General features: G+C 52.6%; 1 protein-coding gene across 1 annotated transcript in view; it reads right to left on the bottom strand.

Moving 5' to 3' along the window:
* LOC125510900 (purine permease 3-like) overlaps nt 1–19,055 on the bottom strand; it is a 29,029-nt gene extending 9,974 nt beyond the window's left edge. Inside the window, exon 1 of the mRNA XM_048676189.1 lies at nt 18,023–19,055. Within this exon, the coding sequence (XP_048532146.1) occupies nt 18,023–18,835 (813 nt within the window). The 5' untranslated portion in view covers nt 18,836–19,055. The remainder of the gene's footprint in view (nt 1–18,022) is intronic.
* Nucleotides 19,056–22,435: the final 3,380 nt, after the last annotated feature.

The raw sequence follows: 22,435 nt of genomic DNA, 5'->3' as shown, positions 1-22,435 counted from the left end.
CAAGGAGTTGACTACGATGAGACTTTCTCACTCGTAGCGATGCTAAGAGTCTATTGGAATTATATTAGCAATTACTGCATTATTTATGAAATCTTGCAGATAGGATGTCAAAACATTGTTTCCTCGACGATTTTCTTGGGGAAAGGTTGTATGTGATACAACCGGAAGGTTTTGTCAATCCTGAAAGATGCTAATAAGTATGCAAAGCTCCAGCAGTCCTTCTAAGGACTGGAGTAAGCATCTCGGAGTTGGAATGTACGCTTTGATGAGATGATCAAAGATTTTGGGTTTATACAAAGTTTATGAGAAACTTGTATTTCCAAAGAAGTGAGTGGGAGCACTATAGAATTTCTGATGAGTATATGTTGTTGACATATTATGGATCAGAAATGATGTAGAATTTCTGGAAAGCATATAGGGTTATTTGGAAAGTGTTTTTCACTGGAAAGCCCGGATTAAGCTACTTGAACATTGAGCATCAAGATCTATAAGGATAGATCAAAACGCTTAATGGTACTTTCAAATGAGCACATACCTTGACATGATCTTGAAGGTGTTCAAGATGGATCATTCAAAGAAGGAGTTCTTGCCTGAGTTGTAAGGTATGAAGTTAAGACTTAAAGCTCGACCACGGCAGAAGAAAGAGGAAGGACGAAGGTCGTCCCCTATGCTTTTGTCATAGGCTCTATACGGTATGCCATGCTGAGTACCGCACCTGATGTGTGCCTTGCCACATATCTGGCAAGAGGGTACAAAGGTAATCTAGGAGTAGATCACCAGATAGCGGTCCTAAATTATCCTTAGAGGAATAAGGATATGTTTCTCGGTTATGGAGGTGATAAAGAGTTCGACGTAAAGAGTTACGTCGATGCAAGATTAACACCTATCCGGATAGCTCTGAGTAGAGATACCGGATACGTATAATGGAGCAACAATTTAGAATAGCTCCAAGTAGAACATTTATTTGAAATGGCTCCAAATATAGAGATTTGCGAAGTACATACGGATCTGAAAGATTCAGACCCGTTGACTATAACATCTCTCACAAGCATAACATGATCAAACCCAGAACTCTTTGGGTGTTAGTCACATGGGGATGTGACCTTGAGTGTTAATCACATATCGATGTGAACTGGATTATTGACTCTAGTGCAAGTGGGAGACTGTTGGAAATATGCCCTAGAGGCAATAATAAATTAGTTATTATTATATTTCCTTGTTCATGATAATCGTTTATTATCCATGCTAGAATTGTATTGATAGGAAACTCAGATACATGTGTGGATACATAGACAACACCATGTCCCTGGTAAGCCTCTAGTTGACTAGCTCGTTGATCAATAGATGGTTACAGTTTCCTGACCATGGACATTGGATGTCATTGATAACGGGATCACATCATTAGGAGAATGATGTGATGGACAAAGACCCAATCCTAAGCCTAGCACAAGATCATGTAGTTCGTATGCTAAAGCTTTTTCTAATGTCCAGTATCATTTCCTTAGACCATGAGATTGTGCAACTCCCGGATACCGTAGGAGTGCTTTGGGTGTGCCAAACGTCACAACGTAACTGGGTGGCTATAAAGGTACACTACAAGTATCTCCGGAAGTGTCTGTTGGGTTGGCACGAATCGAGACTGGGATTTGTCACTCCGTGTGACGGAGAGGTATCTCTGGGCCCACTCGGTAGGACATCATCATAATGTGCACAGTGTGATCAAGGAGTTGATCACGGGATGATGTGTTACGAAACGAGTAAAGAGACTTGCCGGTAACGAGATTGAACAAGGTATCGGGATACCGACGATCGAATCTCGGGCAAGTATCGTACCGATAGACAAAGGGAATTGTATACGGGATTGATTAAGTCCTCGACATCGTGGTTCATCCGATGAGATCATCGTGGAACATGTGGGAGCCAACATGGGTATCCAGATCCCGCTGTTGGTTATTGACCGGAGAGTCATCACGGTCATGTCTGCATGTCTCCCGAACCCGTAGGGTCTACACACTTAAGGTTCGGTGACGCTACGGTTATAGAGATATTAGGAGAATGGACATTGGATGTCATTGATAACGGGATCACATCATTAGGAGAATGATGTGATGGACAAAGACCCAATCCTAAGCCTGGCACAAGATCATGTAGTTCGTATGCTAAAGCTTTTTCTAATGTCAAGTATCATTTCCTTAGACCATGAGATTGTGCAACTCCCGGATACCGTAGGAGTGCTTTGGGTGTGCCAAACGTCACAACGTAACTGGGTGGCTATAAAGGTACACTACAGGTATCTCCGAAAGTGTCTGTTGGGTTGGCACGAATCGAGACTGGGATTTGTCACTCCGTGTGACGGAGAGGTATCTCTGGGCCCACTCGGTAGGACATCATCATAATGTGCACAGTGTGATCAAGGAGTTGATCACGGGATGATGTGTTAGGAAACGAGTAAAGAGACTTGCCGGTAACGAGATTGAACAAGGTATCGGGATACCGACGATCGAATCTCGGGCAAGTATCGTACCGATAGACAAAGGGAATTGTATACGGGATTGATTAAGTCCTCGACATCGTGGTTCATCCGATGAGATCATCGTGGAACATGTGGGAGCCAACATGGGTATCCAGATCCCGCTGTTGGTTATTGACCGGAGAGTCATCTCGGTCATGTCTGCATGTCTCCCGAACCCGTAGGGTCTACACACTTAAGGTTCGGTGACGCTAGGGTTATAGAGATATTAGTATGCGGTAACCCGAAAGTTGTTCGGAGTCCCGGATGAGATCCCGGACGTCACGAGGAGTTCCGGAATGGTCCGGAGGTAAAGAATTATATATAGGAAGTGCTATTTCGGCTATCGGGACAAGTTTCGGGGTCACCGGTATTGTACCGGGACCACCGGAAGGGTCCCGGGGGTCCACCGGGTGGGGCCACCTGCCCCGGGGGGCACATGGGCTGTAGGGGGTGCGCCTTGGCCTGTATGGGCCAAGGGCACCAGCCCCAAGAGGCCCATGCGCCAAGAGATAAGGGAAAGAAAGAGTCCTAAAGGGGGAAGGCACCTCCGAGGTGCCTTGGGGAGGAGGGACTCCTCCCTGGCCGCACCCTTCCTTGGAGGAAGGGCCAAAGCTGCGCCTGTCGTGGTTCTAACTCTGACAGTGATGTAGGGGGGTATGTATGGAGAGGCTAGATCTCAGCTATTGGGAAGTTGTAAACACCAAGATGTACGAGTTCAGGCCCTTCGCGGAGGAAGTAACAACCCTACGTCTCGGTGCCCGGAGGCGGTCGATTGGATTACTGGCGTGTGAATAACAGGTGTGCGAACCCTTCATACTGAGGAGGGGGGTGGCTTATATAGAGTTCGCCGGCCCCCTCCTGCCCTCCGTAATGCAAGGTTTTAAGGTACATTTAATGTCGGGCGTTACTGGTAACACCCCTAATAAAGTGTTATAACGACCATAAAGACTACTTAACAGCTGACCGTTTGCCTGCGGAGTGACAACAGGTCTCCTGGCGGTCGAGTGGTTGGCTTCATGGTCGAGTGGTAGCTTTCTGGTCGAGTGTCTTGAATCCGTCGAGTGGGATACCTTGAAGTCGATTGAAAGGCGACTTCTCCTAGGGATGTCCTAGGGTAGGGCTCCTTTGGACAGGTCCGTGCCCCTACCCTAGGTACATAGCTTCATCATTAGCCCCCGAATGGATCGAGGTTAGAGTGGGGAAAGAGTTGGAGACCTTTCCGACTGATTCTTCGGGCTACGTGAGCGCCTCGTTTTTGGGTCAATCGTCACGGATGACGTTGCCAACCTTTTTCAGTCGCCTTGATCCATTCCAGGCCTTTCGTCGAGTGAATTTCTTTGCTTGCGACGTACTGAGCGCCGGCGCGATCGGGGTCTTCTGTTTTGACAAGTAGTTCTGTGGCCCGTGGATGTCACAGGATTCGGATTTTGGGAAGCGCGCGGGGCGGGAGCGGCCGTAGTAATCGGAAGCGATAAAGCGGAAGCTCCTCGATCCCCGCGTCGCCTTTTTCGCCACGTACTGCGCGCGCGTCTGCTGCGGGATTTGACTGGATAGCCTGGGCCTACCAGTCAGCCACTCGGAAGCGGTCCCTTATAAATCGCCGGCTCGGGGTTTCCAAGCAGTGCGCTCTCTTCTCCTCCTTTCTTCCGCCTCTCTCACTCCGCAAGTCCCTCCGCCACCTCCATTCCTGCCCCAGCGCAGCAGCCCCGTGCGAGACTTCGCCGGCGACGATGACGAAGAGCAAGACCTCCGCTCTGGAGCGCGCGAAGAAGGCGGCGGCGGCGGGGAAAGGGAAGAGGTCAGCTCGGGGCGGATCCTCCTCCAGGACCGCTCTGCCCAAAGGTTGGATTCAGGGCGACTGGATGCCGTCGGTGCTCCGTCAAGAGGATCTCGATGACATGGTCGAGGGGGGAGTCATCCCCCACCAAGCCGCGCGTCTTCCGGGGGGAGAGATTGAACCTCAACCCCGTGACGGTGAGTGCGTGCTCCTAGCCACCCACATCGACCGAGGGTTTTCTCTGCCGCCCCATCCCTTTTTCCGGAGTTTCCTGAATTTCTTCGGAGCGCAGCTCCATCACTTCACTCCCAACTCCATCGTATACCTCGCCGCTTACGTTTCCATGTGCGAGGCTTTCTTGGGTTGCCGCCCCCACTGGGGACTCTTCAAGCACATCTTTACCTGTCGCTCTCAATCGGTCAAGAAGGCCAAGTCGAGTGACGAGAGGACGCAGGTGATCCAGCTATGCGGGGGCCTAGCGATCCAGGCGAGGGGGAAGAGTTGTTTTCCTTCCATCACTTTCCCGGAGTCGGTCCGCGGTTGGCAGGCGACCTGGTTCTACTGTCAAGACCAAGCGACCCCAGGGCAGTCGACTGGACTTCCTCCATTCTCTCTCGACCGAGCTGTAAAGCCTGCTTCTCTGAAAGTGTCGCCGGAGGAAAGGGCCCAGGTCAAAGTGTTGGCGGGTCGAGTGGTTGAGCTCGTTCGTGAGGGTGTGACTGGGATGGACCTACTGGAGGTCTTCCTCCAGAGGCGCATCCAACCGCTCCAGGCTCGTGACCACCCGATGTGGTTGTATTCTGGTCTTGACGACACCACTCGAATCCACCCGGAGGAGGTCACCGACGAGATGCTGGAGGGGTGGCTGTCGAGCATCACGGGGAACAAAGACAACCCCCGAGGAGCCAGGAGGGTAACTCCACTCGACAACTCGTATGAAGTGGACCAGGTATGTCTTGTTCCTTGCATTCCGACCGAACATGCTCCGACTGAAATCTTTGAGTTGGTCGATTGACTTTCGTCTTGTCTATTGTTTTCCAGGCGACCACCGAGATGTACTCGACGCCCAACGGGGCCCAGGGGCCAACTGAGGAAGGGGAGGCGAGCGGAGGTGAGAGCGGGGACGACCAAGGCGAGTGGGAGTCCGACGGTGAGGGAGAGGGAGACGACAATGTCGACTCCAGCGAAGAGGAGGAGGAGGAGGAGGTCGAACCCCCTCGCCCAGAGGGGCGGTCCAAGCACACACACGACCCAGCGCGGGAACGTGGCAAGGCGACTGCTTCTGTTGGGCAGTCGTCAAAACGCTCTCGGACCTCTTCTCCTACGCCGATTGGGAAGGTCCCCAAGCTCCCATGCACGACGCCGTCCAAGCCGCCCAAGGCTCTGCCCAAGATGAAGATAGCCGTCCCTACCATTTCTGGGTAATAACAAACTTGTTTCCCTTCGTCGACCATGGACAGATCCTTGGTCGATTCATTGAGCCAATCGACTGACTTTCGAGTTTTGCAGTGCTGCTACTTCTGAGGTCTCCGCCAAGGGTGACGACCAAGAGATGGAGGATGCTGCTACCTCTAACCCTGGTACGATTACTGACGTTCTGTATTGAGTCGACTGATCATTTACTGCAACTCTGGTCGATTGAACTTTTCCTTTGTAGCCCCTCCTCATGTTATCGACCTCCCGGATGACGATGACGACGGTCCGTTGAAAGTGAGGAGGCACAAGAGGGCGTCGGCTGACAAGACCTCCCAATCCGCTCCGGCGTCCGAGGTCGTGGCTCGGGATGGTGGTGACACCGCTCGGGCTTCTGTGACCTTCGCCGTTCCGCTGGCGAGTGCGCGGCCCTCGTCGTCGACTGCGGACCCGTCTTCACTTTTTGCCGCATACCCCGTCCCTGAGGACCAAGCGGCTGCTGCAAAGGAGGCTATACGCCAGGCGGGGATCATGATGGAGCAAGTGAAGATGGCTCGGGAGGCCAGCCAAGCAGCCTATGACGCGAGTTCGGCTCTTTAGAGTAACGTCCAGGTCAGTCGACTCAACACTTGGTCTGTTATGATATGCTGTTTGAAGAGTCTCTTTTCCGAAGATCTTTTGTATTTGTACACCCACTGGGTGTGTCTGCCAATCTTTGGACGAGTGGGGGCACGCTAAGTGCACCCACTGGGTGTAGTCCCCGAGACTACGGTGGACTGCTGGCAGTCGACTGTAGTCTTTACATTGTGTTGCTGTAGCTGTATTTCTTCACTAGGTTTGGTCGGTCCAGGTCGAGTGGAACTGTATCCGGTCGACTGCGGGCAGTCGATTTTTTCTCTCTTTTTTTTGAACCAGTGGGGGCACGCTGAGTGCACCCACTGGGTGTAGTCCCCGAGACTACTGTCGAATGTTTTTGATTCGGCTGTGGTCTTAGAAACGTCATCATTGTCTCTGAGTTACTCGGAAGCAACTTATCTTGGGCGTCTGTCGACTGATCTTTCTTTTTGCAGAAATCTTGTGAGCTCGTAGCTCGCTATACTGAGTTGGAGAATCAGCAGATCCAGCTCAACCTTAACTTGAAGCTTGCTCAGGAGAACTTGAAGAAGGCGCAAGAAGAAGCAAAAGGTATGGCTGGTGAGGTTCTCCATTCTTAACGGGTGACTTTTCTTTCTTGTCCATCCTTGATGTTGGTTCCACTCGACGCGCCGCAGATAAACTGGAGGAAGCTCTGAAGAAGAAGGACCAAGATCTTGCAGAGGCACAGAAGGAGGTCTCGAGAAAAACGAAGCTCGCAGAAGAGAAACTGGCTTCGGTCGGAGCTCTTGAACAGGAGAACTCCAGACTGAAGACTGCTCTCGAGGCAGCTAACCGAGACGCCAGTCGGCTGAAGAAAGAGAAAATGGCGCTGCACGACAAGGCGGGTGAGCTGTCGGGGAAGGTCAAAGATCTGGAGGCTTATCTCGGTGGACTCCCCAAGAAGCTGTTTGTCATGCTTGAAGGTAATTATTCCAACCCGGCTGTCTTGTAGTTGTCGAGCCTGCGTACGGCCACCGTCTTACCCTTGAATCGTGTTTGCAGAATTCTGCCAGAACTTTGAAGAGGAGACCAGTCGAGTGGAACCAGGCTTGGACCCTGTTAACTCTCTCGTGAAGGACGAGGCTGCAATGAACGTGCTCCGTCTGGAGTCTCATACTGCCAGCGTCGTTGACTATCTGGCTCGGCTGGAAGTTGCGATGTCGCGGATCGACGCATCACTCTGGCCTGGGGCGACGCTTTAAAACGACCTCGAGTCTCTGATGGCTCGACTTAACGAAGTCCCAGGTCGAGTGGCGGAACGGAAGAAATCTTCTGCTAGATGTGGTGCTGATGTCGCTCTGTCCCTGGTCCGCGTCCATTGCAAGGAGGCGCGAGAAGAGAAGCTGGCGGCCATCCAAGTTGCCAATACCAGGAAGCACAGCTTTCAAGACTTCATGGAGACTTTCATCGCCGCCGCCACCTGTATTGCCGACGGGATCGACTTGGACGAGTTCGTCGCCCCTTCCAGTCCTCCTCCTGAGGAGTGAAAAACTTTAAATTTACCTCGGAGTGCCGAGTGGATTTGTAACCGTCAAACTCCGCCTTAAATTTGCCTCGGGATGCCGAGTGGACTTTTAGCAGTTAAACTTTGCCGAGCCGCGGGCTCGAGTACTTTGAGGTCTGGAACCTTTTAGGCTTTATCCGAAATTTATTTCTCGTTGGGCATCTTCATGGTTTGATTCGTCGAGTGGGACTTGATCTTCACTCGGAATGACCTTGTATTTGCGGTGCAATTCCGAAGGGGGAGTTAGCAGTCGACTCGCGGATTGGGTCGAGTCTTGTACTTAGGCGAGCACTGGGCTGCAGCTAAGCCCCCGAGTGGGAGGATCGCTCTCCACTCGGTAGGATTTTTTCAAACTTAGGCGAGTGCCAGACTGCAGCTAAGTCTCTAAGTGAGAGAACTTAGGCGAGTGCTGGACTGCAGCTAAGCCCCCGAGTGGGAGGATCGCTCTCCACTCGGTAGGATTTTTTCAAACTTAGGCGAGTGCCGGACTGCAGCTAAGTCTCTAAGTGAGAGAACTTAGGCGAGTGCTGGACTGCAGCTAAGCCCCCGAGTGGGAGGATCGCTCTCCACTCGGTAGGATTTTTTAATCTTAGGCGAGTGCCGTACTGCAGCTAAGTCTCTAAGTGAGAGAACTTAGGCGAGTGCTGGACTGCAGCTAAGCCCCCGAGTGGGAGGATCGCTCTCCACTCGGTAGGATTTTTCAAACTTAGGCGAGTGTCGTACTGCAGCTAAGTCTCTAAGTGGGAGAACTTAGGCGAGTGCTGGACTGTAGCTAAGCCCCCGAGCGGGAGGATCGCTCTCCACTCGGTAGGATTTTTCCAAACTTAGGCGAGTGCCGGACTGCAGCTAAGTCTCTAGGTGAGAGAACTTAGGCGAGTGCTGGACTGCAGCTAAGCCCCCGAGTGGGAGGATCGCTCTCCACTCGGTAGGATTTTTCCAAACTTAGGCGAGTGCCGGACTGCAGCTAAGTCTCTAGGTGAGAGAACTTAGGCGATTGCTGGACTGCAGCTAAGCCCCCGAGTGGGAGGATCGCTCTCCACTCGGTAGGATTTTTCCAAACTTAGGCGAGTGCCGGACTGCAGCTAAGTCTCTAGGTGAGAGAACTTAGGCGAGTGCTGGACTGCAGCTAAGCCCCCGAGTGGGAGGATCGCTCTCCACTCGGTAGGATTTTCCAAACTTAGGCGAGTGCCGGACTGCAGCTAAGTCTCTAAGTTGGAGAACTTAGGCGAGTGTTGGACTACAGCTAAGCCCCCGAGTGGGAGGATCGCTCTCCACTCGGTAGGATTTTTTCAAACTTAGGCGAGTGCCGGACTGCAGCTAAGTCTCTAAGTGGGAGAACTTAGGCGAGTGCTGGACTGCAGTTAAGCCCCCGAGTGGGAGGATCGCTCTCCACTCGGTAGGATTTTTTCAAACTTAGGCGAAGCGGATTCGCAGCTAAGTCACCCACTGGGGGATTCAAACAGGAGTGACAGCAATTATTGGAACACTCTTGTCTTTGATAAAAATAAACTGCAGGAATTTTTCTTATTACATCTCGTCCAAGGGAGAGCTCAAGTGTAAAAGGGGCGGAGTAGTTCCGCATTCCAAGCTCGTGGCTCGTCAATCTGGCGATCAACATTGTAGAGGTGATACGCTCCATTGTGGAGGACTCTGGTGATGATGAAGGGGCCTTCCCAAGTAGGAGCAAGCTTGTGTGGTTTCTGTTGATCCACTCGGAGGACCAAATCTCCTTCTTGGAAGGCTCGACTCTTCACATTCCGGGCGTGGAATCGACGCAAGTCTTGCTGATAAATGGTCGATCTGATCATGGCCATCTCCCTCTCTTCTTCTAGGAGGTCGACTGCGTCTTGCCGGGCCTGTTCTGCTTCATCTTCGGTGTAAAGCTCGACTCGGGGCGCGTTGTGAAGAAGATCACTTGGCAGAACCGCTTCGGCTCCATAAACCAGAAAGAATGGAGTTCTCCCAGTCGACCGGTTAGGGGTGGTCCTCAATCCCCACAGAACTGACGGAATCTCATCGACCCAAGCACCTGCCGCATGCTTGAGATCACACATCAGTCAAGGCTTAATTCCGTTGAGAATCAGACCATTTGCTCTTTCAGCTTGTCCATTCGACTGGGGATGGGCGACCGATGCATAGTCGACTCGAGTGCCTTGAGAGGCGCAAAAAGCTCTGAACTTGTCCGAATCGAAGTTTGACCCATTGTCAGTGATGATGCTATGCGGGACTCCATATCTGAATGTTAGCCCTCTGACAAAACTGATAGCAGTGCAAGCATCAAGATTCTTGATAGGCTTAGCTTCAATCCATTTGGTAAACTTGTCGACTGCCACAAGCACGTGAGTGAAACCACTTCTGCCTGTTCTCAGAGGACCAACCATGTCTAGTCCCCAAACAACAAAGGGCCAGACGAGTGGAATGGTCTTCAGGGCTGATGCAGGCTTGTGTGACATGTTGGAGTAGAACTGGCACCCTCCACACTTGTCGACCATCTCTTTTGCCATCTCATTTGCTCTAGGCCAGTAAAATCCCGCTCGGTATGCTTTAGCCACAATGGTCCGAGAGGACGCATGGTGACCACAGGTCCCCGAATGGATATCATCAAGGATTATCCGACCTTCTTCTGGTGTTATGCACTTCTGACCGATTCCAGTCGCGCTTTCTCTATACAACTGCCCCTTTATGACTGTGAAGGCCTTGGATCGGCGGACGATCTATCGGGCCTCTTCCTCGTCCTCTGGGAGTTCTTTCCTTAGGATATAAGCGATGTACGGTATCGTCCAGTCGGGAGTGATTGCCAAGACTTCCATGATTAGGTCGACCACAGCAGGGACTTCGACTTCAGTCGGATCTGTGGCACTTTTCGGTTGTGGGGCTTCTTCTATGAAAGGATCCTCCTGGACTGACGGCGAGCGGATATGCTCCAAAAACACATTGCTGGGAATGGCTTCTCTCTTGGAGCCTATCTTTGCCAGATCATCAGCTGCTTGATTTTTCAGTCGGGGGATGTGATGAAGCTCTAACCCCTCGAATTTCTTTTCTAGCTTTCTCACTGCGTTGCAATAACCAGTCATAGCTGGGCTTCTGACGTCCCACTCCTTCATCACCTGATTAACCACCAAATCTGAGTCACCGTAGACCATGAGGCGCCGGACGCCGAATGAAATGGCCATGCGCAACCCGTACAAAAGTGCTTCATACTCTGCTTCATTATTGGAGGAATCGAAGTGAATCTGGAGAACATATCTGAGCTTATCTCCTCGGGGGGAGACTAGAACTACCCCAGCACCGGAACCATTCAGCATCTTAGATCCATCGAAGAACATGGTCCAGTGCTCCGAGTGAACTTGAGTAGGAAGTTGCTGTTCAATCCACTCGGCGACGAAATCTGCAATTGCTTGGGACTTGATAGCCTTCTTTGCTTCAAACTTGATATCTAAGGGAAGGAGTTCAATTGCCCACTTGGCCACTCGACCAGTTGCATCTCTGTTATGCAGAATCTCTGACAATGGGGCGTCGCTGACGACTGTAATGGAGTGGTCAGAGAAGTAATGTGCAACCTTCTTCGTGGTCATGTAAATCCCATATACAAGCTTCTGGTAGTGAGGGTATCTTTATTTTGAAGGAGTCAAAACTTCAGACAGATAATAGACTGGGCGCTGAACTCTGAGGGCCTTTCCTTCTTATTCCCGCTCGATCGTAAGTACTGTACTGACAACTTGTCCTGTGGCTGCAATGTAAAGCAGCAGAGGCTCTTTGCTGATTGGGGCAGCGAGCACCGGCTGGGTGGTGAGCAGAGCTTTGAGCTCTGCAAATGCTGCGTCAGCTTCTGGAGTCCACTCGAACTTGTTAGACTTCTTCATCAGTCGGTAAAGAGGCAACGCCTTTTCACCGAGACGAGAAATGAATCGACTTGGAGCGGCCAAGCAGCCTGTAAGCTTTTGGACATCGTGCACGCGTACAGGACGCTTCATCCGGAGTAGGGTGCCAACATTTTCAGGATTGGCATCGATCCCCCGTTCGGAAACGAGAAAACCGAGTAACTTTCCACCTGGAACTCCGAACATGCACTTTGATGGGTTGAGCTTGATATCATACCTCCTAAGGTTGGCAAAGGTTTCAGCAAGGTCAGCCCGCAGGTCGGAACCTTTCCGTGACTTGACCACAATATCATCCATGTATGCCTCCACATTCCGACTGATTTGAGTGAGTAGACACTTCTGAATCATTCTCATGAACGTGGCTCCGGCGCTCTTGAGGCCGAACGGCATGGTGACGTAACAGAAGCATCCGAATGGAGTGATGAAAGCTGTTTTGATCTCGTCGGGTCCATACAGACGGATCTGATGGTACCCGGAATAGGCATCTAGAAAAGACAATCTCTCGCATCCCGCAGTCGAGTCGACTATTTGGTCGATGCGAGGGAGGGGAAAATGATCTTTCGGGCAGGCCCGATTGATATGTTTGAAATCAATGCACATGCGAAGTGACCTGTCCTTCTTGGGGACCATGACAACATTGGCGAGCCACTCGGAATGGTAAATCTCTCGGATGAACTCCGCTGCTAAGAGCCGAGCCACCTCCTCGCCAATAGCTTTCCTCTTCTGGACGGCGGACCGTCGAAGATGTTCTTTTACAGGCTTGAACTTCGGGTTGACTCGTAGACGGTGCTCAGCCAGCCCCCTGGGAACTCCAGGCATGTCAGAAGGCTTCCATGCGAAGACGTCCCAGTTCTCACGGAGGAACTGGATGAGCGCTTCTTCCTATTTGGAGTCGAGCGTCGTCGAGATGTGAGTCGGAGCAGCGTCGGGGTCGGTCGGGTGAATGTGAACTGTCTTAGTTTCACCGGACGACTGAAAAGCAGATTCTGAAGCAGGCTTCTTGGCTCGTAGCAATTCACTCGGATCAGCAGTCTTCTGGTACTCTTGCAGCTCAACAACTGCCATCTGAGCATCAACGATCTTTGAGCCCTTCTGAAAACACTCTTCTGCTTTCTTTCGGTTGCCTGTAACAGTGATTACGCCTTTGGGGCCAGGCATCTTCAGTTTGAGGTACACGTAACATGGTCGAGCCATGAAGCGTGCGTAAGCTGGCCTGCCCAGAATGGCATGATAGGCACTTTGGAAGTCAACAACCTCGAACGTCAACTTTTCCTTGCGGTAATTCTTTGAATCACCGGAAACCACATCGAGAGCAATCTATCCGAGTGACACGGCCTTCTTCCCAGGAATGACTCCGTGGAAGCTCATGTTACTAGTACTGAGTCTGGACATCGGAATGCCCATCCCTTTCAATGTTTCAGCATATAGTATGTTCAAGCCACTGCCACCATCCATCACGACTTTGGTCAGTCAAGTGCCTTCGACAACTGGGTCGACCACCAAAGCTTGCCTCCCAGGGGTGGCAATGTGCGTAGGGTGATCGGACTGGTCGAATGTGATGGCAGTCTGCGACCATTTCAGATAACTGGGTGTCGCCGGAGCAACCATGTTCACCTCACGGTTAATGACTTTCAGTCGACTTTTGCTTTCGACATCAGCAAAAATCATCAGGGTGGAATTGATTTGGGGGTATCCATCGTCACTGTCTTCCTTGTCCCCGACTCTGTCCGACTCTTTTTCCTTATCCTTGGGCTGTTTGCCCTGAAACTGCTAAATCAGGAGCCGGCACTGTCGAGTGGTATGCTTTGGGTAAATAAAATTACCCTCTTCATCTTTCTTGGTGTGGATGTGACATGGTAGATCCAAAACATCGTTTCCATCCTCATCCTTGACTTTCTTGGGCTTCCAGGTGCCCTTGGGTTTTCCCTTGAAGTTTCCCTGGGCTACGGCCAGGGCCTCCCCAGGAGCGGCTGGCTCGGCCTTCCGCTTCTGTTTCCGACTGGAGTTCCCTCCGGTTTCTTGGGCGACTGCCTTGTGCTTGCCACTCCGGAGTCGGTCCTCGTCTTCACCATTAGCGTACTTGGTGGCAATCTCCATCATCCGATTCAGAGACATCTCTCCAGTTCGACCGAACTTCAGATTCAACTCTCTGTATTTAACGCCTTCCTTGAAGGCACAAACTGCTTGATGGTCTGGCACATTCTCGACCGAGTGATGCAGTGTGATCCACCTCTGGATGTATTCCCTCAGAGTTTCATTCGGCTTCTGCACGCAAGACCGCAACTCCGTAAGGCATGCAGGTCGCTTGCATGTTCCTTCAAAGGTTGTGATAAACACTCGGGAGAGGTCCTCCCAAGTGTAGATGCTGCTGGGCGCCAACTGATTTAGCCACGCCCTGGCTGAGCCCTCTAACATGAGAGGCAAATGCTTCATGGCCACCTCATCATTGCCACCGCCAATCTGGACAGCCACTCGGTAATCTTCGAGCCAAGTGTCAGGCTTAGATTTGCCGGTGAACTTACTGATTCCAGTCGCCAGCCTGAAATTGGGAGGAATCACTGCGGCTCTGATAGCTCGACTGAAACACTCTGGCCCTGAAGCACGTGCTCTGTTGCTGGCAGGCGCATCTCTGTTGTGGCCCTCTCGATGAGCTCTGTTCCTGTCAACCAAACCTTGAACGAGGATGGATCTCGCATCAAAGCCCGGGTCTCTGGGGTCGACTGGAATCCTCTGCCCAACACTATGAGGGCGTCTGTCATCTTGCCGTCGAGGCGCATATGACCCACTCCTCGGGGGAGGGGTTGGCATGCGACGTCGATCATCACGGTCGAATCGGTGATCGTACTGCTCATTCCTCCTGTACTGATCGTGCCGGTCACCACGTCCCTCACGCCTCGGGGGCGATCTAGGGCTGTGAGCCGACTCGACTGTATCCGTCGTGACGGATCAACTGTGGATCCTGTTCCGCGACTGAGAGACAGCAGAATTCTGGTTTCCCGCCACCCGAAGCAGCGCTCTGATCTGCAACAAGCCCCTGCCCGCCTCCGACTGGGAGGGCTGAATTGATTCTGCTATACGGGCCGCAGCGGCCAAATTCTGAACCGGGGTTCGGTATACCTGCGGCGGCGGGAAGAGCTAACACCGGCTGGACTCGGGAGCTTGCTGACATCGACCGGACTCGGGAGCCCGCCGACGCGCTTGCTCGTCGAGTGTCCGCTGGAGATTCTCCAGTCGAGTGCGCTCGGCCAGGTTAGCCAAGCGCGCGTCCTCCAAGGCCCGGGCCTCGGGAGTTTCTCCGACAATAGGAGTGTGGAGCGCGTCCATGTTCCGACGGCGAAGCTCCTCTCGCTGCGATGATGTGAGAGGTTCGGGGAGATATTCATCGTGGGGATGCGATGGGTCGCCCCCACCCGTGCCTCCACCAGCGCGAGGGAAACCAGGAGGACTGTGCGTCCCATCGACCGCCAGAACCTCAGCCGCTGGGTCGCTGCTGTCGCACTCGGATGCGGTCTCCGCGGAGCCAGTCGACAGGTCGAATAGGCCGCAGAGGGATTCGTCGGGCTCGATCGCCGCGACTTGCGGGGTGGCCGACTGGCGAGCCAAGGCATGTCTCACCTACCTCTGAAGTCTCGACCGACCGGAACGCTTGCGCCGATGGGAGACAGAGCGGGAAGGCGATGCGGGGGCCGACCGATATTGGGACGACGGTTGCCGCAGGAGGACGCCACGAACGCATGCGTGGAAATGCATCGCACCGCGGACGGGGAGCGCGTCGATGTCGAGTGGCGCCTCCTGAAGCCAGGCGGAATCGTCGGCGATGAACGTGAGCGCGCCGAGACGGATCTCGCGGCCCTCCACCAAAACTCCGCACGAAACCATGATCAAAGGGATCGGAAAAAACGCAACTTCTCCAATCAGGCGCTAAGACTGCTGCCCCAAGGTGGGCGCCAACTGTCGTGGTTCTAACTCTGACAGTGATGTAGGGGGGTATGTATGGAGAGGCTAGATCTCAGCTATTGGGAAGTTGTAAACACACCAAAATGTACGAGTTCAGGCCCTTCGCGGAGGAAGTAACAGCCCTACGTCTCGGTGCCCGGAGGCGGTCGATTGGATTACTGGCGTGTGAATAACAGGTGTGCGAACCCTTCATACTGAGGAGGGGGGTGGCTTATATAGAGTTCGCCGGCCCCCTCCTGCCCTCCGTAATGCAGGGTTTTAAGGTACATTTAAGGTCGGGCGTTACTGGTAACGCCCCTAATAAAGTGTTATAACGACCATAAAGACTATTTAACAGCTGACCGTTTGCCTGCGGAGTGACAACAGGTCTCCTGGCGGTCGAGTGGTTGGCTTCATGGTCGAGTGGTAGCTTTCTGGTCGAGTGTCTTGAATCCGTCGAGTGGGATACCTTGAAGTCGATTGAAAGGCGACTTCTCCTAGGGATGTCCTAGGGTAGGGCTCCTTTGGACAGGTCCGTGCCCCTACCCTAGGTACATAGCTTCATCAGCGCCCCCCCCTCTCCCTTGGCCCTATATATAGTGGGGGGAAGGGAGGGCAACCATATCTAAGCCCTGGCGCCTCCCTCTCCCTCCCATGACACATCTCCCTCCTCCCGCAGCGCTTGGCGAAGCCCTGTTGGAATCCCGCTACTTCCACCACCACGTCGTCGTGTTGCTGGATCTCCATCAACCTCTCCTCCCCCCTTGCTGGATCAAGAAGGAGGAGACGTCGCTGCTCCGTACGTGTGTTGAACACGGAGGTGCCGTCCGTTCGGCGCTAGGATCATCGGTGATTTGGATCACGACGAGTACGACTCCATCAACCCCGTTCTCTTGAACGCTTCCGCGCGCGATCTACAAGGGTATGTAGATCCACTCCTCCCTCGTTGCTAGATGACTCCATAGATGGATCTTGGTGACACGTAGGAAAATTTTAAATTTCTGCTACGTTCCCCAACAGCCTCCTCGCCACAGCACCAAGGCTTCCACGTCCTTCTCTGCGATGGCGAGGCGATGCTGCCGCCTCCGCTGGACACGGCGATCCTCGTCGGTGAAAAGCCGCGGGAGAGGCGCCAGATCCTGCGCCCGCTGACTCGACACGTTGGGAAAATTTACATCCCGAGGAGGCTTCAGGAGGCGCCACGCCGCCGCGTCGTGCGCGCGGGCCGCCTCCTCTGCGGTGTCGAAGGTGCCGAGGACGAGATGTTTCTCGCGAAACCAGATCTCGGCGGAGAAGGCGCCGGAGCAGCGCTCGCGGACTTCGCGAAAATCCGAAGCGCGTAGGCGGTGGATCGACATGGTGGCGCAGAGGCGGCCAGAGTGGGCGGCCAACAGAGTGTGGGGGGAGCGCCTTCTTTTATAACGAGCGCCGCCCGCGGCGCGCGCGCGAACCTTTCCCGCGCGCTGTAGCGCCAAAACCAGCGCGCGCGAACCTTTCCCGCATGCTGGAGCGTCAAAATCAAAGCGACGGCACGATATTAAACGCGCGCGGTCATGAAAATGGATCAGCCCATTGAACGCACTGTCGACCCAAAACTAAAAGAGGACGGACGGCGGACGGGCGGCCGATCTAAATGAACAAAAAGCGGACAAAAATGTCGTTCGTTTGGATCGGCCCGTTGAAGTTGCTCTAAGGTTCGTTTGGATCGACCCGTTGAAGTTACTCTAAGGAGAGGCACAACAACATTGACCCACTTGTTATCGATTCAGCCTACTCGCACCCACAGCCACATGTATCATCGGGGAGGGGTATGATTAACCGAAAAGACGTGGAGATGTCAATCATATTGACCCACTTGTTATCGAGATAAGCCTCAATCACTTGCAATCTTGTCATCTTTGTGATGTCCCTGCTCGGTGGAGTAAACTGCTTTCTCGCCGTTACTATTTACGAACAGTAATAGTCGTGGAAGCTTTGAAAAGTTGAAAATTTAGTGGTCAAAGGACATTTGAGGAGTGCTCAGAGAAAAGAAAATTTGGGTCTATAAGTAGTATAAGAAACTATGAAAAAACACCTTGTTGAAAGCAGAGATACTGGAATGTGTATTCATCATGAAATTTGCAGGCACCTAGCGCAATAGAGCATCTTCAATGCCAACAAGTAGTTTGTTTTGGTCTTTTTTACTATTTATTTTTGAATTTATTACTGTTCACTGTAGATGATTGCCGCATTTTAACCTCTGTTTTAGTTTTCTCGTTGGAGTCCCTTCAAAACTCCTCCCAACGTAAATATTTAGGCAATTGCAACAGAAAGTAGGCGAAGAGCAGAGGCAAGTGAAGCTGGAATTAGTGCCGAAAACTCACCTGAAAGTCGTTGTTCGCCAGCATGCCGACGGCGCAGAACGCCGTGGCGGTGAGCCCGATGACGACCTGAATCTCAACGACGAGCGTGTAGGTGAGGGCCGCGGAGCCGGCGCGCGCCGCGTGCCACGCCTGGCTGAGCTCCATGACGGGCAGCACGAGGCCGTAGAGCGCCGCGGCGCCCAGCGCCATGCCGAACCCGGCGGCGTACTGCGCGCCCGACACCCCCGCGGGGCGGTCCCCGCCGGAGCCCATCCCCAGCATGGCGGCGCCGACGCTGAGCAGCACGATGGCGTTGACCGTGGAGCCGGTGAAGCGCTGGCGCACGAGCAGCAGCGCGAAGGCGGCTGTGAAGGCCAGCTGCGTGGAGATGAGGATGGAGGAGGTGGACACCGGGAGGTAGGCCTGGCCGTAGGCGTAGAGGAAGTTGTCGGCCCCGGTCATGAGGCCGACGACGGCGGACGCGGCCAGGAGGCGGGGCGTCATGAGGAAGACGCCGCTGCTAGCCGTGGCGGCGTCGCCCTGGCGGCTCCTGCGGCGCCGGCGGGAGGAGAAGGAGAAGCCGAGCGGCACGAGGAGGAGCGGCCAGCCGGCGGTCTGGAGCAGGCTGGAGAGCCACTTGCGGGAGCCGCCGCGCAGGAAGTAGAGGCGGAGGAGGAGCGGGCCGCAGGCCGCGCCGACGGCCAGGAGCAGGAAGTTGACGGCGAGGAGGGGGTCCCGGAGCGGCTTGGCGGTGGCGGCCGGGAGATCGTGCCATCGCCACGCTCTAGCCTCAACCTTGGGCGCGCGGTGCTCGGTCGGGATCTCGACCTCCATCTATGTCTGCAGCGCATGCACTGGCTGCGCGAGAGTTGGCTGGAGGATCGATCGGTGAGACCGATTGGGCTGATGCAGCTGAGCTAGCTCGTCACTGCTCTGAGCGTGTCCTTATCTCGGTGATCCTCCCAGTTTGCCATTTGAGCCTCGTATTTTAAAGTGTCGAGTCGTTCTCAGCACTGATTGCAGAGGGAAACGGGGACGATGCTTGGAGAGTCAGAACTGTCGGCTGCGTCTACGATCATCTCGGTTGTACGACTTCCACGCCGGATACATAGATGTTGACCGTATTCTTGTCCGCGCTATTGTGCCAAGGAGAGTGGATTTCCTGCTCCTCAGCTCCATGGAGCCCTGTTTTTGAAATTTAGAAAATTGTATTTAAAAGTTTCAACAGATCCTGAAAAAACAAATACACGTAACCATCGAGATGTATACCACATATGTTCATTTTTTAAAAAAAAATATTGTAAAGGAGGCTTACCCCCGGCCTCATCTGAAGCCTGCTGCTAGGAATGGGAGGGACTCAAACAGACTGACACACCAGTCGTATCTGAAAGCGACTGTGCATCGCTGAGCAAAGCTTTTTGGAACAAAAATGATAACAAGCCGGTAGCGCACGAGATTGCTGCGTTTTAGCTAGCCAGGTTGTGGTGCATGCAAAATAACAAGTTGGTGGCAGTGATTCATTCGTCATCCTCCATATGGAAAAAAAATTGGTCCTTTTTTATGTGGTGCTTTCTCCTTTCAAATTAAGTTCCAAATCCTTCCGTCTTCCTCCGGTCAGTTGTTGTATTTGTCCCCGACTGACGTGTTGTATGATGAGGCAAGCAGAGCTAGATGGTAGGCATTGCGAACTGGGGAGTCCACCTATGGCTAGTGGGTGTAGTTAGGGCAGTAATGCATAAACCAAAAGTAAGTTTTACTCGGTTATATATAGGTGGGGGGTGGGGGGTAGGCCCGGCTAAAATTTAGTGAAGTAAATATACTTCACTAAGGTTTACTTTGATGTCTGCTCCTCTAGTTTTTAGGGTGTTAGAAATGCCTTAAGATCCTTCTGGATATGTTTCTGCTTCATCTTCATCATTTTCGGTGGGGTTTCCATAGAGGTGTTGAATATGCCCATCGTAGCAACGACGCATCCACTTTCGACAACGGCAAAGGAAGCAAGACGTGAAGGTTGTGGTGGCGTTGTGAAGATGGTCTTTCTTTCTGGACTTTGACATTTTTTGGTTTTTACAGGCACTTATTTACCTTTTGCCTCGTATTGGTATTTGTTGAGGTATAAAATAAAGTACATTCAGGTGTTTTCTCTATTAAAAAATGCCATGCAAACTGCTGAGCCAGTGTAAAACCTGCTCGTATGGGGTTGTAAGAGCATCTGCAGCCGGACATAGCAAATATGCCACTTAAACGCCCACGGACGCATCCGGTCAGTGACCGGGCATGTCTGTTTTGAGCCTTTGTTTATCCGTCGGCGCAGCCACACTTCTTATTTTTCTTTTCATATGTCCGGTCACTTGCATGTGATTGGTGAAGATGAAGAAAAAGAAAAAAATGAATAAAGAAAGAGAACAGATGGTCCGGAGTGGGGTCGTGTCCTACGTGGCGGAATGCCCAGCCGCGTCCGCGAGCCCTCATATCCTCTCCATATTTGAGATGAATATGAGGGTTCGCGGACAGCCCGGCGTATAGGGATAATATGAAGGGTCCGGTTAGGTCACGTTTTTTCTTGTCTCTCCTGTTCGACCAATGACCGAGCACATTCGCGGACGTATAAGGGATGATTTCACATGTCCGGTTGTAGATGCTCTAAGACCATCAACCAATTTTGATGTTGCAACCCTACCTGCAAGGACGATTTCCATCGAATAACTTGCATACGGTAACAGAGATTGTCGACCTCGCGACAACATAATTTGTCTAAAAAAAGTTTGATTTATCATGCTTAAACATCTGACCATTGCCGTTTCTTTTTGGTCGTGAATGCCCTCCGGTCCTTCCGCTCTGGTTTGCCCCCGGTATGGATCGATCAGATCGATCGTTTTTTGTCCGCGCGTGCGTGAGGAGGCTGGCGACCAGAAGCAGAAGCAGAGGAGCGCGCGGTGCAGACGGGGAGAAAATTCCACGCGCTCCACCCGTGTCCCTGCACCGCTGCGTCGCCGTGCTCGGCCCGATCCTCGATTCTCAGGTGGATTTCTGCACCAGATCCTCCCATCATCGCCCCGCGTACCGCACGTCAGGGCGCCGCTGTTGATCAGACAGTCTCGTCGTCAGACGGTTAGAGCATCTGTCTCCTTCACGTAGGAAATCGGCACCGCTTGTCATATTCTGCTCCGCTGCCGTGCGCGGCCGCCGCCCTCACGCCTCTGCAACTGCAAGCGGCCACCACCACGGCCACAGCGGCGGCGTCCTCTTGTACCGGAGCACGCACAGGCACAGGGTCAGAACTCACGGTGCCATCTACTCCCTTCGTTTCAAATTACTCGTCGTGGTTTTAGTTCAAATTTGAAACGGAGGGAGTAAATCGCTTCGGCCGATTCATCCCCTCCCAACCCCTTCTGGTTGTAGTACGAGTTCGTTTCTTTCTCCGGGGACTTCGTCATGCATCCGTTCTCTTACGGCAGTCGGTGTGCATTTTAGGCCAGCGCATCCTCTCTTCCAGTCCGCTAGGTTGGTTCGCCGACCGATTTTGTTGCTGTGCGGCGCCCTGCAGTTCCGATCCGTGTCCGGATAGGTTTCTTCTTCTTCAGCCCCCAAAATCCATGCATCCTGATTGGGTCCATCCGTGCCCTGCGCGAGCACGAAACCCATTCCCTGTCTGAGTGTAGAGTAGACATTCGGCGTTCTTGTGCCGATTTGTGATGTGGAAGTAGCTTTGGGAAGTAACTGCAAGTCGTAGCATTGGCTGTTTTATGTTGAGCGGCTCAATTTAGGCGCATGCCACGCGTCGCCCGCCCGGGTAGTGTCCTAGACACTTGTAGGATTATCGCAACACCAACCATGCTGCGCGCAACCATTGCAACATGGACCATGTTGTGGACACTCGCCTTTAGCTTGTGTGACATTCATTATTTGGGCCTTTTGTCATCCAATGCACCATGATCCATGTTATGGTGACCCATTGCAACATGGACGATGTTGCAAACCCGCCTTCCCATCAACAAAGCCTCTCCTGGCGGCAACATCATCCATGTTGCAGTTGTCTCCGGCGTTCCATGATCACAACATCTCACTGTTGGTCGACGTCTATGGTCGCAGCTCCGCTGCCCAGGGCTCGTAACATGTGTTGAAAATATGCCCTAGAGGCAATAATAAAATGGTTATTATTATATTTCTTTGTTCATGATAATTGTTTATTATTCATGCTATAATTGTGTTATCCGGAAATCGTAATACATGTGTGAATACATAGACCACAACACGTCCCTAGTGAGCCTCTAGTTGACTAGCTCGTTGATCAAAAGATAGTCATGGTTTCCTGACTATGGACATTGGATGTCATTGATAACGGGATCACATCATTAGGAGAATGATGTGATGGACAAGACCCAATCCTAAGCATAGCTCAAAGATCGTGTAGTTGTTTGTTGTAGCTTTTCC

Source organism: Triticum urartu, chromosome 5, assembly GCF_003073215.2.
Source record: "Triticum urartu cultivar G1812 chromosome 5, Tu2.1, whole genome shotgun sequence".
Taxonomy (NCBI): domain Eukaryota; kingdom Viridiplantae; phylum Streptophyta; class Magnoliopsida; order Poales; family Poaceae; genus Triticum; species Triticum urartu.
This window is presented reverse-complemented; position numbering and strand designations above follow the sequence as displayed.